The sequence below is a fragment of the Chiloscyllium punctatum genome, chromosome 50 (genome assembly GCF_047496795.1).
Source record: "Chiloscyllium punctatum isolate Juve2018m chromosome 50, sChiPun1.3, whole genome shotgun sequence".
Taxonomy (NCBI): domain Eukaryota; kingdom Metazoa; phylum Chordata; class Chondrichthyes; order Orectolobiformes; family Hemiscylliidae; genus Chiloscyllium; species Chiloscyllium punctatum.
The window spans coordinates 29808505-29828707 of NC_092788.1; the positions used below are offsets into that span (position 1 = coordinate 29808505).

A 20203-nucleotide genomic window follows, 5' to 3' on the forward strand; every position below is an offset into this window, starting at 1 on the left:
ATGGCCTCCTGTCCCTGTGTAACAGGCTGGAGGAGGGAGGGGCTGAATGGCCTCCTGTGAGGGACTGGGGCTGTTGATACTACCTTACCCTCAACAGATACGTGGTAGGTGTGCTGGACCTGTCCCTGGCCATTCCTCACAACGCAGCGGTATTCCCCGTCATCGTCCTCAATCACATCGTGGATCTTCAGGGTCTTGTTGAAGTTGTCGTAGCTGACCCTGTCCCGAGGTAAGTCCCCATCCAAACGGTGCCAGTGCACGGTGGGAGTGGGGCTAGGGCAGAGAACAGACAACGCCAGATCCTGAGAAACCCAACTGGGGGGAGGGGGGAACGGGATAAAGGACCAGAGACAGGGATAGAGGGGGAATGGGATAAAGACCCAGAGACGGGGATAGAGGGGGAATGGGATAAAGACCCAGAGACGGGGATAGAGGGGGAACGGGATAAAGACCCAGAGGGGGAGACGGGGATAGAGGGGGAATGGGATAAAGACCCAGAGACGGGGATAGAGGGGAAACAGGATAAAGACCCAGAGACGGGGATAGAGGGGGAACGGGATAAAGACCCAGAGACGGGGATAGAGGGGGAACGGGATAAAGACCCAGAGACGGGGATAGAGGGGGAATGGGATAAAGACCCAGAGACGGGGATAGAGGGGGAACGGGATAAAGACCCAGAGGGGGATAGAGGGGGAACAGGATAAAGACCCAGAGGGGGAGACGGGGATAGAGGGGGAATGGGATAAAGACCCAGAGGGGGATAGAGGGGGAACAGGATAAAGACCCAGAGAAGGGAATAGAGGGGGATAGAGGGGGGACGGGGATAAAGACCCAGACACACATGCACACAGTTACTTACAATCCCTCTGCGATACACTCCAAGTACAATGGCCGACTCCTCAGAGCCAGCTTCGAGCTGCTGTGTCCAGTCGGGTACATCAGACGCGGTTTCCGATATCTGACCGAGTTCGCTGCAGGAGGGTGGGAATAGGGAGAGGTCAGTCTCAGCCTCACGGGCTCTGCTCAGCTCAGAACGACACAGCAGAGGGAGACAACGGCCAGGGGATACAGTACAACACACGACAGCAATTACCAGACTGCATCGGCTCCCCTCACCGGGGGGGGGGGGGAGCTGGGGAACGGCCCTCCCCCTGGATCAGAGACAGCAGTGCAAAGGATCTCTCAGGGATGGTCAGGAGAGAGCAGCATCTTCAAATACGGGGGGGGGGGGGGGGGGGACAGAGGGAGACAGGGGGAGAGGGAGAGAGGGAGGGAGAGAGAGAGACAGGGAGGGGGAGGGAGAGAGAGAGAGACAGAGGGAGAGAGAGAGAGAGAGAGAGAGAGACAGAGAGAGGGAGAGAGACAGAGAGGGAGGGAGGGAGAGAGAGGGAGGGAGGGGGAGAGAGAGAGAGAGGGAGAGACAGAGACAGAGGGACAGAGACACAGAGGGGCAGAGAGAGAGGGAGACAGAGAGAGAGAGCAAGAGGGAGAGGGAGAGGGAGAGGGAGAGGGAGAGAGACAGAGAGAGAGACAGAGACAGAGAGAGAGACAGAGACAGAGACAGAGCGAGAGTGAGAGAGAGCGTGAGAGACAGAGGGAGAGAGAGAGAGAGAGACAGAGGGAGAGGGAGAGAGAGAGAGACAGAGAGTGAGAGACAGAGGGAGAGAGAGAGAGAGAGAGACAGAGAGAGTGAGAGGGAGAGAGAGACACAGAGGGAGAGAGACAGAGAGTGAGAGAGACAGAGGGAGAGAGAGAGAGAGAGAGAGAGAGAGAGAGAGTGAGAGAGAGACACAGAGAGAGACAGAGAAAGAAAGAGAGAGAGAGCAATAGAGAGAGAGCGAGAGAGACAGAAACAAACAGAGAGAGAGAGACAGAGAGCGAGAGAGAGAGAGAGAGACAGAGAGCGAGAGAGAGAGAGCGAGAGAGAGAGAGACAGAGAGACAGAAACAGAGAGAGAGAGACAGAGAGCGAGAGAGAGAGAGAGAGACAGAGAGCGAGAGAGAGAGAGCGAGAGAGAGAGAGACAGAGAGACAGAAACAGAGAGAGAGAGTGAGAGAGAGAGACAGACAGACAGAGGGAGAGAGGGAGAGGGGGAGAGAGAGAGAGGGAGAGAGAGACAGAGAGAGAGAGAGACTGAGGGAGAGAGACTGTGGGAGAGAGAAACAGAGAGAGCGAGAGGGAGAGAGAGAGAGAGAGACAGAGGGAGAGAGAGGGTGACAGAGAGAGGGTGACAGAGAGAGAGAGACAGAGAGAGAGAGACAGAGAGAGGGAAAGCAAGAGACAGAGAGAGGGAGCGAGAGACAGAAGGAGAGAGAGACACAGAGAGAGAGAGACAGACAGACAGACAGAGAGAGAGAAACTGAGAGAGAGAGCAAGAGAGAGAGAGAGCGAGACAAGAGTCATAGAGATGTACAGCATGGAAACAGACCCTTCGGTCCAACCCGTCCATGCCGACCCAGATATCCCAACCCAATCTAGTCCCACCTGCCAGCACCCGGCCCATATCCCTCCAAACCCTTCCTAATCATATCCCCATCCAAATGCCTCTTAAATGTTGTCATTGTACCAGCCTCCACCACATCCTCTGGCAGCTCATTCCACACACGTACCACCCTCTGTGTGAAAAAGTTGCCCCTTAGGTCTCTTTTTTTCTTGCCCCTCTCACCCTAAACCTATGCCCCTCTAGTTCTGGATTCCCCCACCCCAGGGGGAAAAGACCTTGCCTATTTACCCTATCCACACCCCCCTCATGATTTTATAATCCTCTATAAGGTCACCCCTCAGCCCCCGACGCTCCAGGGAAAACAGCCCCAGCCTGTTCAGCCTCTCCCTGTAGCTCTAACCCTCCAACCCTGGCAACATCCTTGTAAATCTTTTCTGAACCCTTTCAAGTTTCACAACATCTTTCCGACAGGAAGGAGACGAGAACTGCACGCAGTATTCCAACAGTGGCCTCACCAATGTCCTGTACAGCCGCAACATGACCTCCCAACTCCTGTACTCAATACTCTGACCGATAAAGGAAAGCATACCAAACGCTGCCTTCACTATCCTATCGACCTGCGACTCCACTTTCAAGGAGCTAGGAACCTGCACTCCAAGGTCTCTTTGTTCAGCAACACTCCCTAGGACCTTACCATTAAGTGTATAAGTCCGGCTAAGATTTGCTTTCCCAAAATGCAGCCCCTCACATTTATCTGAATTAAACTCCATCTGTCACTTCTCAGCCCATTGGCCCATCTGGTCCAGATCCTGTTGTAATCTGAGGTAACCCTCTTCGCTGTCCACTACACCCTCCAATTTTGGTGTCATCTGCAAACTTACTAACTGTACCTCTTATGGTCACATCCAAATCATTTATATAAATGACGAAAAGTAGAGGGCCCAGCACCGATCCTTGTGGCACTCCACTGGTCACAGGCCTCCAGTCTGAAAAACAACCCTCCACCACCATCCTCTGTCTTCTACCTTTGAGCCAGTTCTGTATCCAAATGGCTAGTTCTCCCTGTATTCCATGAGATCTAACCTTGTTCATCAGTCTCCCATGGGGAACCTTGTCGAACGCCTTACTGAAGTCCATATAGATCACATCTACTGCTCTGCCCTCATCAATCCTCTTTGTTACTTCTTCAAAAAACTCAATCAAGTTTGTGAGACATGATTTCCCACGCACAAAGCCACGTTGACTATCCCTAATCAGTCCTTGCCTTGAGGGAGAGAGAGACAGGCCTGGACAGAGAGAGACAGATAGACAGAGAGAGAGAGAGAGAGAGAGAGAGAGAGAGAGAGAGAGAGAGACAGGGAGGAGTGGAGAGATTTTGGGAAAGAAACCCAAACAGCCGGAGGGGTGACACAGCGATAGAAATCGGAGGAAACTCAAGAGGCTGGGATTGGAGGAGGGAAGAGATCCTGGAGGGTCATAGGAAGGGACAGAGATAGGGAGGGGGTGTAGGGGCTGGAGGAGGGGACAGAGATAGGGAGGGGGTGTAGGGGCTGGAGGAGGGGACGGAGATAGGGAGGGGGTGTAGGGGCTGGAGGAGGGGACAGGGATAGGGAGGGGGTGTAGGGGGCTGGAGGAGGGGACGGGGATAGGGAGGGGGTGTAGGGGCTGGAGGAGGGGACGGAGATAGGGAGGGGGTGTAGGGGCTGGAGGAGGGGACAGAGATAGGGAGGGGGTGTAGGGGCTGGAGGAGGGGACGGGGATAGGGAGGGGGTGGAGGGGCTGGAGGAGGGGATGGAGATAGGGAGGGGGTGTAGGGGCTGGAGAAGGGGATGGAGATAGGGAGGGGGTGTAGGGGCTGGAGGAGGGGACGGAGATAGGGAGGGGGTGTAGGGGCTGGAGGAGGGGACGGAGATAGGGAGGGGGTGTAGGGGCTGGAGGAGGGGACGGGGATAGGGAGGGGGTGTAGGGGCTGGAGGAGGGGACGGAGATAGGGAGGGGGTGTAGGGGACGGCGGAGGGGACGGGGATAGGGAGGGGGTGTAGGGGACGGCGGAGGGGACGGGGATAGGGAGGGGGTGTCGGGGACGGCGGAGGGGACGGGGATAGGGAGGGGGTGTAGGGGACGGCGGAGGGGACGGGGATGGGGAGGGGGTGTAGGGGACGGCGGAGGGGACGGGGATAGGGAGGGGCTGTCGGGGACGGCGGAGGGGACGGAGAGAGCGAGCTGGGACTCACATGGTGCCACCTGAAGGGCGATGGGCTCTTTCTGAATGATGGTCCTGGTGCCCGGGATCTGGGCGTAGCAGGTGTAATCCTCTAAGCTGTCCTCCACCTCCAGGTTGGAGAAGTAGAGATTCCCATTCAGTCCCTGGGACACCCGCTCACTCAGTTTGATGTTGAACAGCTCTGAAAGGGAAGAGAGAGAAACACATGGGTCTGCTGCGGGAGGAACAGAAGGGATCCATCACCCTGGGGGGATGACCTCCAGGCGAGAGGTTACTCACTGCTGGTCATCCAGATGATCATCGAGGAGGCCATGCTGGTCGGGGGATTGCACTGCAAAACCAGGGAGTCTCCTGCCTCTTTATTAAAGTGACGCACACTCTCCTTCGGCCACTTCGGGGTACCTGACGAGGATAACAGGACAGAGAGGACCATTGTCACAAGAGAGGAACATCAGCAAGCGACCCACCAATCACACCACCGTCGCTCAGTCTCCCCACTCCCAGGGCCCTGTGTTACTGACTGTATCCCTACTGATGTTAATCCAGCTCCCTCACACTGTCACTCAGTAACCCCTCTCCCCACCCAGGGCCCTGTGTTACTGACTGTATCCCTACTGATGTTAATCCAGCTCCCTCACACTGTCACTCAGTAACCCCTCTCCCCCCGCCAGGGCCCTGTGTTACTGACTGTATCCCTACTGATGTTAATCCAGCTCCCTCACACTGTCCCTCAGTAACCCGTCTCCCCCCCAGGGCCCTGTGTTACTGACTGTATCCCTACTGATGTTAATCCAGCTCCCTCACACTGTCCCTCAGTAACCCCTCTCCCCCCCCAGGGCCCTGTGTTACTGACTGTATCCCTACTGATGTTAATCCCCCTCCCTCACACTGTCACTCAGTAACCCCTCTCCCCCCCAGGGCCCTGTGTTACTGACTGTATCCCTACTGATGTTAATCCCCCTCCCTCACACTGTCCCTCAGTAACCCCTCTCCCCCCCCAGGGCCCTGTGTTACTGACTGTATCCCTACTGATGTTAATCCAGCTCCCTCACACTGTCCCTCAGTAACCCCTCTCCCCCCCCCCAGGGCCCTGTGTTACTGACTGTATCCCTACTGATGTTAATCCAGCTCCCTCACACTGTCCCTCAGTAACCCCTCTTCCCACCCCCCCCAGGGCCCTGTGTTACTGACTGTATCCCTACTGATGTTAATCCCCCTCCCCCACACTGTCCCTCAGTAACCCCTCTCCCCCCCAGGGCCCTGTGTTACTGACTGTATCCCTACTGATGTTAATCCAGCTCCCTCACACTGTCCCTCAGTAACCCCTCTATCCCCCATTGCCCTGTGTTACTGACTGTATCCCTACTGATGTTAATCCCCCTCCCTCACACTGTCACTCAGTAACCCCTCTCCCCCCCAGGGCCCTGTGTTACTGACTGTATCCCTACTGATGTTAATCCCCCTCCCCCACACTGTCACTCAGTAACCCCTCTCCCCCCCCAGGGCCCTGTGTTACTGACTGTATCCCTACTGATGTTAATCCCCCTCCCTCACACTGTCACTCAGTAACCCCTCTCCCCCCCCCCCAGGGCCCTGTGTTACTGACTGTATCCCTACTGATGTTAATCCAGCTCCCTCACACTGTCCCTCAGTAACCCCTCTCCCCCCCAGAGCCCTGTGTTACTGACTGTATCCCTACTGATGTTAATCCCCCTCCCCCACACTGTCCCTCAGTAACCCCTCTCCCCCCCAGGGCCCTGTGTTACTGACTGTATCCCCACTGATGTTAATCCAACTCCCTCACACTGTCCCTCAGTAACCCCTCCGCCCCCCCCCAGGGCCCTGTGTTACTGACTGTATCCCTACTGATGTTAATCCCCCTCCCTCACACTGTCCCTCAGTAACCCCTCTCCCCCCCAGTGCCCTGTGTTACTGACTGTATCCCTACTGATGTTAATCCCCCTCCCTCACACTGTCCCTCAGTAACCCCTCTCCCCCCCAGTGCCCTGTGTTACTGACTGTATCCCTACTGATGTTAATCCCCCTCCCTCACACTGTCCCTCAGTAACCCCTCTCCCCCCCAGTGCCCTGTGTTACTGACTGTATCCCTACTGATGTTAATCCAGCTCCCTCACACTGTCCCTCAGTAACCCCTCTCCCCCCCCAGGGCCCTGTGTTACTGACTGTATCCCTACTGATGTTAATCCAGCTCCCTCACACTGTCCCTCAGTAACCCCTCTCCCCCCCCAGAGCCCTGTGTTACTGACTGTATCCCTACTGATGTTAATCCAGCTCCCTCACACTGTCCCTCAGTAACCCCTCTCCCCCCCAGGGCCCTGTGTTACTGACTGTATCCCTACTGATGTTAATCCCCCTCCCCCACACTGTCCCTCAGTAACCCCTCTCCCCCCCCAGGGCACTGTGTTCCTGACTGTATCCCTACTGATGTTAATCCAGCTCCCTCACACTGTCCCTCAGTAACCCCTCTCCCCCCAGGGCCCTGTGTTACTGACTGTATCCCTACTGATGTTAATCCAGCTCCCTCACACTGTCCCTCAGTAACCCCTCTCCCCCCCCCCGGGCCCTGTGTTACTGACTGTATCCCTACTGATGTTAATCCAGCTCCCTCACACTGTCCCTCAGTAACCCCTCTCCCCCCCAGGGCCCTGTGTTACTGACTGTATCCCTACTGATGTTAATCCAGCTCCCTCACACTGTCACTCAGTAACCCCTCTCCCCCCCAGAGCCCTGTGTTACTGACTGTATCCCTACTGATGTTAATCCAGCTCCCTCACACTGTCCCTCAGTAACCCCTCTCCCCCCCAGAGCCCTGTGTTACTGACTGTATCCCTACTGATGTTAATCCAGCTCCCTCACACTGTCACTCAGTAACCCCTCTCCCCCCCAGAGCCCTGTGTTACTGACTGTATCCCTACTGATGTTAATCCAGCTCCCTCACACTGTCCCTCAGTAACCCCTCTCCCCCCCAGAGCCCTGTGTTACTGACTGTATCCCTACTGATGTTAATCCAGCTCCCTCACACTGTCACTCAGTAACCCCTCTCCCCCCCCAGGGCCCTGTGTTACTGACTGTATCCCTACTGATGTTAATCCAGCTCCCTCACACTGTCCCTCAGTAACCCCTCTCCCCCCCAGAGCCCTGTGTTACTGACTGTATCCCTACTGATGTTAATCCAGCTCCCTCACACTGTCCCTCAGTAACCCCTCTCCCCCCCAGAGCCCTGTGTTACTGACTGTATCCCTACTGATGTTAATCCCCCTCCCTCACACTGTCCCTCAGTAACCCTGAGTATACTCTGTATCTAACCCCCCTGTCCCTCAGAGTGTTTGATTGGGGTGATAGTGTAGAGGAAGCTTTACCCTGTATCTAACCCCCTGTCCCTGGGAGTGGGGGACGGTGTAGAGGGAGCTTTACTCTGTATCTAACCGCCTGTCCCTCGGAGTGGGGGACAGTGTAGAGAGAGTTTTACTCTGTATCTAACCCCCTGTCCCTGGGAGTGGGGGACAGTGTAGAGAGAGCTTTACTCTGTATCTAACTCCCTGTCCCTGGGAGTGCGGGGACAGTGTAGAGGGAGCTTTCCTCTGTCTCTAACCCCCCTGTCCCTGGGAGTGGGGGACTGTGTAGAGTGAGCTGTACTCTGTCTCTAACCCCCCTGTCCCTGGGAGTGGGGGACTGTGTAGAGTGAGCTGTACTCTGTCTCTAACCCGCCCTGTCCCTGGGTGTGGGGGACGGTGTAGAGTGAGCTGTACTCTGTCTCTAACCCCCCTGTCCCTGGGAGTGGGGGACAGTGTAGAGTGAGCTGTACTCTGTCTCTAACCCCCCGTGTCCCTGGGTGTAGAAGGTGCCTTCCTCAGTCTCTGGGCTGGTGCGGTGAGCTGGGGTTGCGGACTCACTCTCTGTAACCAGGTTGATGTTGGTGGAGATGGCGGTGCCGTAGTTATTGCTGACGTAACACCGGTAGGTGCCCTGATACTGCCTGATGGAGACCCCATTCGCTGAGGTGGCAATTACCACGGTGCCCGAACTGGAATTCATCGTCGCCCGGGGATCATCGGCTGGATCAAACAGCTTCCCATCCTTCGTCCAGCGGAATCTGTGTCCGAGAGAATTCACAAGGAGTCACTAATTACCCACCGTGCCCAGGGATGTACAGGTTAGGGTGGATTGGCCCGTGCTAAATTGTCCCGTAGTGCCCAGGGATGTACAGGTTAGGGTGGATTGGCCGTGCTAAATTGTCCCGTAGTGCCCAGGGATGTACAGGTTAGGGTGGATTGGCCCGTGCTAAATTGTCCCGTAGTGCCCAGGGATGTACAGGTTAGGGTGGATTGACCGTGCTAAATTGTCCCCGTAGTGCCCAGGGATGTACAGGTTAGGGTGGATTGGCCATGCTAAATTGTCCCCATAGTGCCCAGGGATGTACAGGTTAGGGTGGATTGGCCGTGCTAAATTGTCCCTGTAGTGCCCAGGGATGTACAGGTTAGGGTGGATTGGCCGTGCTAAATTGTCCCCGTAGTGCCCAGGGATGTACAGGTTAGGGTGGATTGGCCGTGCTAAATTGTCCCCGTCGTGCCCAGGGATGTGCAGGTTAGGGTGGATTGGCCGTGCTAAATTGTCCCTGTAGTGCCCAGGGATGTACAGGTTAGGGTGGATTGACCGTGCTAAATTGTCCCCGTAGTGCCCAGGGATGTACAGGTTAGGGTGGATTGGCCGTGCTAAATTGTCCCCATAGTGCCCAGGGATGTACAGGTTAGGGTGGATTGGCCGTGCTAAATTGTCCCCGTAGTGCCCAGGGATGTACAGGTTAGGGTGGATTGGCCGTGCTAAGTTGTCCCCGTAGTGCCCAGGGATGTACAGGTTAGGGTGGATTGGCCGTGCTAAATTGTCCCCGTAGTGCCCAGGGATGTGCAGGTTAGGGTGGATTGACCGTGCTAAATTGTCCCCGTAGTGCTCAGGGATGTACAGGTTAGGGTGGATTGGCCGTGCTAAATTGTCCCCGTAGTGCCCAGGGATGTACAGGTTAGGGTGGATTGGCCCGTGCTAAATTGTCCCTGTAGTGCCCAGGGATATACAGGTTAGGGTGGATTGGCCATGCTAAATTGTCCCCGTAGTGCCCAGGGATGTACAGGTTAGGGTGGATTGACCGTGCTAAATTGTCCCGTAGTGCCCAGGGATATACAGGTTAGGGTGGATTGGCCGTGCTAAATTGTCCCCGTAGTGCCCAGGGATGTGCAGGTTAGGGTGGATTGACTGTGCTAAATTGTTTTTCCCCCCAGAGGGTGGTGCGTGTGTGGAACGAGCTGCCAGAGGAAGTGGTGGGGGCTGGCACAATGATAACATTGAAAACACATTTGGATGGGGTTTTGGATGTGAAGGGTTTAGCAGGAGATGGGCCAAGTGCAGGCAAACGGGACGAGATTACTTTAAGATATGTGGATCGGCGTGGACGGGTTGGAGCAAAGGGTGGCACAGTGGTTAGCACTGCTGCCTCACAGCCCTGGAGACCTGGGTTCAATTCCCACCTCAGGCGACTGACTGTGTGGAGTTTGCACATTCTCCACCGTGTCTGCGTGGGTTTCCTCCCACAGTCCAAAAATGTGCAGATTAGGGTGGATTGGCCGTGCTAAATTGCCCGTAGTGTTAGCTGCAGGGTAAATGTAGAGGAATGGGTGTGGGTGGGTGCGCTTCGGCGGGTCGGTGTGGACTTGTTGGGCCGAAGGGCCTGTTTCCACGCTGGAAGTAATCTAATCTAATATAGTCTGGTTCCGTGACTTAATGTGACAGAGATTGGATGCCAGAACTCTCGTGTTAATGAAACGAGCCACCCTTTGGTAAGATGGAGTCACAGGTCGACAGGATACTGAAGGAGGCCTTTGGTCGGCTTGTCTGTCTTGGTCAGGAGTACAGGAGTTGGGAGGGTCATGTTGCGGCTGTATCGGGGAGGCCACTTTGGGAATCCTGCGTTCGACTCTGGTCTCCCCGCTCCAGGGAAGGATGTTGGGAAAGGGTTCAGGAAAGGGTTGGAGCTACAGGGAGAGGCTGGGTAGGCCGGGAGGCTGTTTTCCCCGGAGCGTCGGGGGCCGAGGGGTGACCTTATAGAGGTTTATAAAATCACGAGGATACGGTGAAGGAGGGGGAGGGGGGGTTCAGCAGGATGACAGAGAGGGCCGCGGATGGGTGGTGTTTCGGAGAGGATCCCGGGACAGGCAATCCGTTGGGAACGCTGCCCGTCAGTCCAGGCTATGATGTCAGCAGAACCCTTAACCCGAATCTCAGGGAGGCTCCTGCCTGTTCGAAGGGAATGGCCAGATTCCGCGAGGGATCATCGCCGAGGTAACAGAGAGATCGCCGCTACGAGCCAGACCCTGCCCCCAGTGTGTACACAGGGGAATATACCCATCCCACAGGCTCGCCCCAGTGTGTACACACTGGGATATCCCCAGTCCCAGGGCCCTGCCCCCCCCCCCCGGGGTGTACACACTGGGATATCCCCAGTCCCAGACCCTGTCCCCAGGGTGTACACACTGGGATATCCCCAGTCCCAGGGCCCTGCCCCCCCCCGGGGTGTACACACTGGGATATCCCCAGTCCCAGGGCCCTGTCCCCGGGGTGTACACACTGGGATATCCCCAGTCCCAGGGCCCTGTCCCCGGGGTGTACACACTGGGATATCCCCAGTCCCAGGGCCCTGTCCCCGGGGTGTACACACTGGGATATCCCCAGTCCCAGGGCCCTGCCCCCCCCCGGGGTGTACACACTGGGATATCCCCAGTCCCAGGGCCCTGTCCCCGGGGTGTACACACTGGGATATCCCCAGTCCCAGGGCCCTGTCCCCGGGGTGTACACACTGGGATATCCCCAGTCCCAGGGCCCTGCCCCCCCCGGGGTGTACACACTGGGATATCCCCAGTCCCAGGGCCCTGCCCCCCCGGGGGGGACACACTGGGATATCACCAGTCCCAGGGCCCTGTCCCCGGGGTGTACACACTGGGATATCCCCAGTCCCAGGGCCCTGTCCCCGGGGTGTACACACTGGGATATCCCCAGTCCCAGGGCCCTGCCCCCCCCCCCGGGGTGTACACACTGGGATATCCCCAGTCCCAGGGCCCTGTCCCCCGGGGTGTACACACTGGGATATCCCCAGTCCCAGGGCCCTGCCCCCCCGGGAGGGACACACTGGGATATCCCCAGTCCCAGGGCCCTGCCCCCCCCCGGGGTGTACACACTGGGATATCCCCAGTCCCAGGGCCCTGCCCCCCCCCGGGGTGTACACACTGGGATATCCCCAGTCCCAGGGCCCTGCCCCCCCCAGGGGTGTACACACTGGGATATCCCCAGTCCCAGGGCCCTGCCCCCCCCCCCCGGGGTGTACACACTGGGATATCCCCAGTCCCAGGGCCCTGTCCCCCCCCGGGGTGTACACACTGGGATATCCCCAGTCCCAGGACCCTGTCCCCAGGGTGTAGACACTGGGATATCCCCAGTCCCAGGGCCCTGTCCCCCCGGGGTGTACACACTGGGATATCCCCAGTCCCAGGGCCCTGCCCCCCCCCGGGGTGTACACACTGGGATATCCCCAGTCCCAGGGCCCTGCCCCCCCCCGGGGTGTACACACTGGGATATCCCCAGTCCCAGGGCCCTGCCCCCCCGGGGTGGACACACTGGGATATCCCCAGTCCCAGGGCCCTGTCCCCGGGGTGTACACACTGGGATATCCCCAGTCCCAGGGCCCTGCCCCCCCGGGAGGGACACACTGGAATATCCCCAGTCCCAGGGCCCTGCCCCCCCCCCGGGGTGTACACACTGGGATATCCCCAGTCCCAGGGCCCTGTCCCCGGGGTGTACACACTGGGATATCCCCAGTCCCAGGGCCCTGTCCCCGGGGTGTACACACTGGGATATCCCCAGTCCCAGACCCTGTCCCCAGGGTGTACACACTGGGATATCCCCAGTCCCAGACCCTGTCCCCAGGGTGTACACACTGGGATATCCCCAGTCCCAGACCCTGTCCCCAGGGTGTACACACTGGGATATCCCCAGTCCCAGGGCCCTGTCCCCGGGGTGTACACACTGGGATATCCCCAGTCCCAGGGCCCTGCCCCCCCCCGGGGTGTACACACTGGGATATCCCCAGTCCCAGGGCCCTGCCCCCCCCCGGGGTGTACACACTGGGATATCCCCAGTCCCAGGGCCCTGTCCCCGGGGTGTACACACTGGGATATCCCCAGTCCCAGGGCCCTGTCCCCGGGGTGTACACACTGGGATATCCCCAGTCCCAGGGCCCTGTCCCCCGGGGTGTACACACTGGGATATCCCCAGTCCCAGGACCCTGTCCCCCCCCGGGGTGTACACACTGGGATATCCCCAGTCCCAGGGCCCTGTCCCCCCCAGGGTGTACACACTGGGATATCCCCAGTCCCAGGGCCCTGTCCCTAGGGTGTACACACTGGGATATCCCCAGTCCCAGGGCCCTGCCCCCCCCCCGGGGTGTACACACTGGGATATCCCCAGTCCCAGGGCCCTGTCCCCCGGGGTGTACACACTGGGATATCCCCAGTCCCAGGGCCCTGTCCCCCGGGGTGTACACACTGGGATATCCCCAGTCCCAGGGCCCTGTCCCCCCCCGGGGTGTACACACTGGGATATCCCCAGTCCCAGGGCCCTGTCCCCCCCCAGGGTGTACACACTGGGATATCCCCAGTCCCGGGGCCCTGTCCCCGGGGTGTACACACTGGGATATCCCCAGTCCCGGGGCCCTGTCCCCGGGGTGTACACACTGGGATATCCCCAGTCCCAGGGCCCTGTCCCCCGGGGTGTACACACTGGGATATCCCCAGTCCCAGGGCCCTGTCCCCGGGGTGTACACACTGGGATATCCCCAGTCCCAGGGCCCTGTCCCCGGGGTGTACACACTGGGATATCCCCAGTCCCAGGGCCCTGTCCCCGGGGTGTACACACTGGGATATCCCCAGTCGCAGGGCCCTGTCCCCGGGGTGTACACACTGGGATATCCCAGGTCCCAGGGCCCTGTCCCCGGGGTGTACACACTGGGATATCCCCGGTCCCAGGGCCCTGCCCCCCCCCGGGGTGTACACACTGGGATATCCCCAGTCCCAGGGCCCTGTCCCCGGGGTGTACACACTGGGATATCCCCAGTCCCAGGGCCCTGTCCCCGGGGTGTACACACTGGGATATCCCCAGTCCCAGGGCCCTGCCCCCCCCGGGGTGTACACACTGGGATATCCCCAGTCCCAGGGCCCTGCCCCACCGGGGGGGACACACTGGGATATCCCCAGTCCCAGGGCCCTGTCCCCGGGGTGTACACACTGGGATATCCCCAGTCCCAGGGCCCTGTCCCCGGGGTGTACACACTGGGATATCCCCAGTCCCAGGGCCCTGCCCCCCCCCGGGGTGTACACACTGGGATATCCCCAGTCCCAGGGCCCTGCCCCCCCCCCGGGGTGTACACACTGGGATATCCCCAGTCCCAGGGCCCTGTCCCCCGGGGTGTACACACTGGGATATCCCCAGTCCCAGGGCCCTGCCCCCCCGGGAGGGACACACTGGGATATCCCCAGTCCCAGGGCCCTGCCCCCCCCCGGGGTGTACACACTGGGATATCCCCAGTCCCAGGGCCCTGCCCCACCCCGGGGTGTACACACTGGGATATCCCCAGTCCCAGGGCCCTGCCCCCCCCCGGGGTGTACACACTGGGATATCCCCAGTCCCAGGGCCCTGTCCCCCCCCCGGGGTGTACACACTGGGATATCCCCAGTCCCAGGGCCCTGCCCCCCCCGGGGTGTACACACTGGGATATCCCCAGTCCCAGGGCCCTGCCCCCCCCCCGGGGTGTACACACTGGGATATCCCCAGTCCCAGGACCCTGTCCCCAGGGTGTAGACACTGGGATATCCCCAGTCCCAGGGCCCTGTCCCCCCGGGGTGTACACACTGGGATATCCCCAGTCCCAGGGCCCTGTCCCCGGGGTGTACACACTGGGATATCCCCAGTCCCAGGGCCCTGCCCCCCCCCGGGGTGTACACACTGGGATATCCCCAGTCCCAGGGCCCTGCCCCCCCCCGGGGTGTACACACTGGGATATCCCCAGTCCCAGGGCCCTGCCCCCCCGGGGGGGACACACTGGGATATCCCCAGTCCCAGGGCCCTGTCCCCGGGGTGTACACACTGGGATATCCCCAGTCCCAGGGCCCTGCCCCCCCGGGAGGGACACACTGGAATATCCCCAGTCCCAGGGCCCTGCCCCCCCCCCCGGGGTGTACACACTGGGATATCCCCAGTCCCAGGGCCCTGTCCCCGGGGTGTACACACTGGGATATCCCCAGTCCCAGGGCCCTGCCCCCCCCCCCGGGGTGTACACACTGGGATATCCCCAGTCCCAGGGCCCTGTCCCCCGGGGTGTACACACTGGGATATCCCCAGTCCCAGGGCCCTGTCCCCGGGGTGTACACACTGGGATATCCCCAGTCCCAGGGCCCTGCCCCCCCCCGGGGTGTACACACTGGGATATCCCCAGTCCCAGGGCCCTGTCCCCGGGGTGTACACACTGGGATATCCCCAGTCCCAGGGCCCTGTCCCCAGGGTGTACACACTGGGATATCCCCAGTCCCAGGGCCCTGCCCCCCCCCCCGGGGTGTACACACTGGGATATCCCCAGTCCCAGGGCCCTGTCCCCGGGGTGTACACACTGGGATATCCCCAGTCCCAGGGCCCTGTCCCCGGGGTGTACACACTGGGATATCCCCAGTCCCAGGGCCCTGCCCCCCCCCCGGGGTGTACACACTGGGATATCCCCAGTCCCAGGGCCCTGTCCCCGGGGTGTACACACTGGGATATCCCCAGTCCCAGGGCCCTGTCCCCGGGGTGGACACACTGGGATATCCCCAGTCCCAGGGCCCTGTCCCCGGGGTGTACACACTGGGATATCCCCAGTCCCAGGGCCCTGTCCCCGGGGTGTACACACTGGGATATCCCCAGTCCCAGGGCCCTGTCCCCGGGGTGTACACACTGGGATATCCCCAGTCCCAGGGCCCTGCCCCCCCCCGGGGTGTACACACTGGGATATCCCCAGTCCCAGGGCCCTGTCCCCGGGGTGTACACACTGGGATATCCCCAGTCCCAGGGCCCTGCCCCCCCCCGGGGTGTACACACTGGGATATCCCCAGTCCCAGGGCCCTGCCCCCCCGGGGGGGACACACTGGGATATCCCCAGTCCCAGGGCCCTGTCCCCGGGGTGTACACACTGGGATATCCCCAGTCCCAGGGCCCTGTCCCCGGGGTGTACACACTGGGATATCCCCAGTCCCAGGGCCCTGCCCCCCCCCGGGGTGTACACACTGGGATATCCCCAGTCCCAGGGCCCTGTCCCCGGGGTGTACACACTGGGATATCCCCAGTCCCAGGGCCCTGTCCCCGGGGTGTACACACTGGGATATCCCCAGTCCCAGGGCCCTGCCCCCCCCCGGGGTGTACACACTGGGATATCCCCAGTCCCAGGGCCCTGCCCCCCCCCCCCGGGGTGTACACACTGGGATATCCCCAGTCCCAGGGCCCTGTCCCCCGGGGTGTACACACTGGGATATCCCCAGTCCCAGGGCCCTGCCCCCCCCCGGGGTGTACACACTGGGATATCCCCAGTCCCAGGGCCCTGCCCCCCCCCGGGGTGTACACACTGGGATATCCCCAGTCCCGGGGCCCTGTCCCCGGGGTGTACACACTGGGATATCCCCAGTCCCAGGGCCCTGCCCCCCCCCCGGGGTGTACACACTGGGATATCCCCAGTCCCAGGACCCTGCCCCCCCCCGGGGTGTACACACTGGGATATCCCCAGTCCCGGGGCCCTGTCCCCGGGGTGTACACACTGGGATATCCCCAGTCCCAGGGCCCTGCCCCCCCCCGGGGTGTACACACTGGGATATCCCCAGTCCCAGGGCCCTGCCCCCCCCCCGGGGTGTACACACTGGGATATCCCCAGTCCCGGGGCCCTGTCCCCGGGGTGTACACACTGGGATATCCCCAGTCCCAGGGCCCTGCCCCCCCCCGGGGTGTACACACTGGGATATCCCCAGTCCCAGGGCCCTGCCCCCCCCCGGGGTGTACACACTGGGATATCCCCAGTCCCAGGACCCTGTCCCCAGGGTGTAGACACTGGGATATCCCCAGTCCCAGGGCCCTGTCCCCAGGGTGTACACACTGGGATATCCCCAGTCCCAGGGCCCTGCCCCCCCCCGGGGTGTACACACTGGGATATCCCCAGTCCCAGGGCCCTGCCCCCCCCCCGGGGTGTACACACTGGGATATCCCCAGTCCCAGGGCCCTGCCCCCCCCCGGGGTGTACACACTGGGATATCCCCAGTCCCGGGGCCCTGTCCCCGGGGTGTACACACTGGGATATCCCCAGTCCCAGGGCCCTGCCCCCCCCCGGGGTGTACACACTGGGATATCCCCAGTCCCAGGGCCCTGCCCCCCCCCGGGGTGTACACACTGGGATATCCCCAGTCCCAGGACCCTGTCCCCAGGGTGTAGACACTGGGATATCCCCAGTCCCAGGGCCCTGTCCCCCCGGGGTGTACACACTGGGATATCCCCAGTCCCAGGGCCCTGTCCCCAGGGTGTACACACTGGGATATCCCCAGTCCCAGGGCCCTGTCCCCCCCCGGGGTGTACACACTGGGATATCCCCAGTCCCAGGGCCCTGTCCCCCCCCGGGGTGTACACACTGGGATATCCCCAGTCCCAGGGCCCTGCCCCCCCCCCCGGGGTGTACACACTGGGATATCCCCAGTCCCAGGGCCCTGCCCCCCCGGGGTGTACACACTGGGATATCCCCAGTCCCAGGGCCCTGTCCCCCCCCGGGGTGTACACACTGGGATATCCCCAGTCCCAGGACCGTGCCCCCCCAGGGTGTACACACTGGGATATCCCCAGTCCCAGGACCGTGACCCCCCCCCCCCCCAGTGGGTACAGATTGTACATACAGCAGTCTGTGAACGCCCTGCGAGTACTCACTCAGGTGCTGGCACCCCCTTCCCTTCACATTTCAGGACGATATCGTCGGTGGGGAAGACAGTGTAGTTCGCTGTGGTCTGCTCGGTGATTACTGGCGGCTGCTTCACTGCAGGACAAAGGGGGGCAGAGAGAGATAGAGAGAGACGAGAGGTCAGTCAGTCCCTGGCTGGGACCCAACTCGCAGACAGAAGTCAGGGGGAGAGGGCGGTGTGGATGTGTGTGTGAGTCTGTAAGAGAGTGTGTATGTGAATGTGTGTGTGTGTGAGAGTGTATGTGAGTGTATGTGTGAGAGAATGTGAGTGTATGAGTGCGTGAGAAAGGGTTTGTGTGAGATTGTGTGTGTGTGTGAGAGAGTGTGTGAGAGAGTGTGTGAGAGAGAGTGTGTGAGAGAGAGTGTGTGAGAGAGAGTGTGTGAGAGAGAGTGTGTGTGAGAGTGTGTGTGAGAGAGTGGGTGTGAGAGTGGGTGTGAGAGTGGGTGTGAGAGTGGGTGTGAGAGTGGGTGTGAGAGTGGGTGTGAGAGTGGGTGTGAGAGTGGGTGTGAGAGTGTGTGTGAGAGAGTGGGTGTGAGAGTGGGTGTGAGAGTGGGTGTGAGAGTGGGTGTGAGAGTGGGTGTGAGAGTGGGTGTGAGAGAGTGGGTGTGAGAGTGGGTGTGAGAGTGGGTGTGAGAGTGGGTGTATGTGTGAGAGTGTGTGCGTGTGTGTCTGTGTGAGTGTGTGTGTGACTGTGTGTAAGAGAGTGTGTGTGTGTGTGTGTGTGTGTCAGTGAGTGTGAGTGAGAGTGTGTGTGAGTGTGTGTGAAAGAGTGTGTCTGAGAGAGGGTGTGTGTCTGAGAGAGGGTGTGTGTGAGTGTGAGTGTGTGTGTGAGAGGGAGTGTGTGTGAGAGACGGAGTGTGTGTCCGTGTGAGTGTGTGTGTGGGTGTGAGAGTGTGTGTGTGAGTGTGAGTGAGTGTGTGTGTGAGTGAGTGTGAGTGAGTGTGTGTGTGAGTGTGACAGAGAGGGTGTGTGTGAGAATGTGTGTGCGTGTGAGTGAAAGTGTGTGTGTGTGAGTGTGAGAGTTTGTGAGTGTGTGTGTGAGCGTGTGTGAGAGAAGGTGTGTGTGAGTGTATGTGCGTGTGTGAGAGAGTGTGTGACAGTGAGTGTGAGTGTATGTGAGTGTGTATGTGTGAAAGAGTGTGATAGTGTGTGTGCGTGTTTGAGAGAGAGTGTGTGTGTGTGAGAGAGTGTGTGTGAGTTTGTGCGTGTGCGTGAGCCTGTGTGAGTGAGTGTGTATGTGTGTGAGTTTGTGAGTGTGTGTGAGTTTGTGAGTGTGTGTGAGTTTGTGAGTGTGTGTGAGCGTGAGAGTGTGTGTGACAGTGAGCGTGTGTGAGAGAGTGTGTGTATGTGTGTGTGTGTGTGCAAGTGTGTGCGTGAGTGTTTGTGTGAGAGTGTGTGTGTGAGAGAGAGTGTGTGTGTGAGAGTGAGGATGCGTGAGTGTGAGTGTGCACGCGAGTGTGTGCGTGAGATTGTGTGTGAGTGTGAGCATGTGAGAGCATAAGAGTGTGTGAGAGTGTGTGTGATACTGTGTGACAGTGAGTGTGAGTGCGTGAGAGAGTGTGTGTGCGTGAGATTGTGAGTATGAGCATGTGAGAGTGTGTGCGCGTGTGTGTATGTGAGTGTGAGTGTGTGCGCGTGTGTGTATGTGAGTGAGAGTGTGTGCGCGTGTGTGTATGTGAGTGTGAGTGTGTGCGCGTGAGTGTGAGTGTGTGCGCGTGTGTGTATGTGAGTGAGAGTGTGTGCGCGTGTGTGTATGTGAGTGTGAGTGTGTGCGCGTGTGTGTATGTGAGTGTGAGTGTGTGTACGTGTGTGTATGTGAGTGTGAGTGTGTGTGCGCGTGTGTGTATGTGAGTGTGAGTGTGTGTTCGTGTGTGTATGTGAGTGAGAGTGTGTGTACGTGTGTGTATGTGAGTGTGAGTGTGTGTTCGTGTGTGTATGTGAGTGTGAGTGTGTGCGCGTGTGTGTATGTGAGTGTGAGTGTGTATGTGAGTGTGAGTGTGTGCGCGTGTGTGTATGTGAGTGTGAGTGTGTGCGCGTGTGTGTATGTGAGTGTGAGTGTGTATGTGAGTGTGAGTGTGTGCGCGTGTGTGTATGTGAGTGTGAGTGTGTGTGCGTGTGTGTATGTGAGTGAGAGTGTGTGCGCGTGTGTGTATGTGAGTGTGAGTGTGTGTGCGTGTGTGTATGTGAGTGTGAGTGTGTGTGCGTGTGTGTATGTGAGTGAGAGTGTGTGTTCGTGTGTGTATGTGAGTGTGAGTGTGTGCGCGTGTGTGTATGTGAGTGTGAGTGTGTGCGCGTGTGTGTATGTGAGTGTGAGTGTGTATGTGAGTGTGAGTGTGTGTGCGTGTGTGTATGTGAGTGTGAGTGTGTACGTGTGTGTGTATGTGAGTGTGAGTGTGTGTACGTGTGTGTATGTGAGTGTGCGTGTGTGTGCGCGTGTGTGTATGTGAGTGTGAGTGTGTG

At 59.6% G+C, this 20203-nt stretch overlaps 1 protein-coding gene across 1 annotated transcript in view; it reads right to left on the reverse strand.

Annotated features, from left to right (window-relative positions):
• LOC140470037 (neural cell adhesion molecule L1-like) overlaps positions 1 to 20203 on the reverse strand; it is a 91935-nt gene that overhangs the window by 60406 nt on the left and 11326 nt on the right. The window contains exons 4-9 of the mRNA XM_072566497.1: positions 17712 to 17817; positions 8582 to 8781; positions 4947 to 5069; positions 4678 to 4848; positions 860 to 971; positions 89 to 273 (exon numbers count right to left, since the gene is read on the reverse strand). Of these exons, the coding sequence (XP_072422598.1) occupies positions 89 to 273; positions 860 to 971; positions 4678 to 4848; positions 4947 to 5069; positions 8582 to 8781; positions 17712 to 17817 (897 nt within the window). The remainder of the gene's footprint in view (positions 1 to 88; positions 274 to 859; positions 972 to 4677; positions 4849 to 4946; positions 5070 to 8581; positions 8782 to 17711; positions 17818 to 20203) is intronic.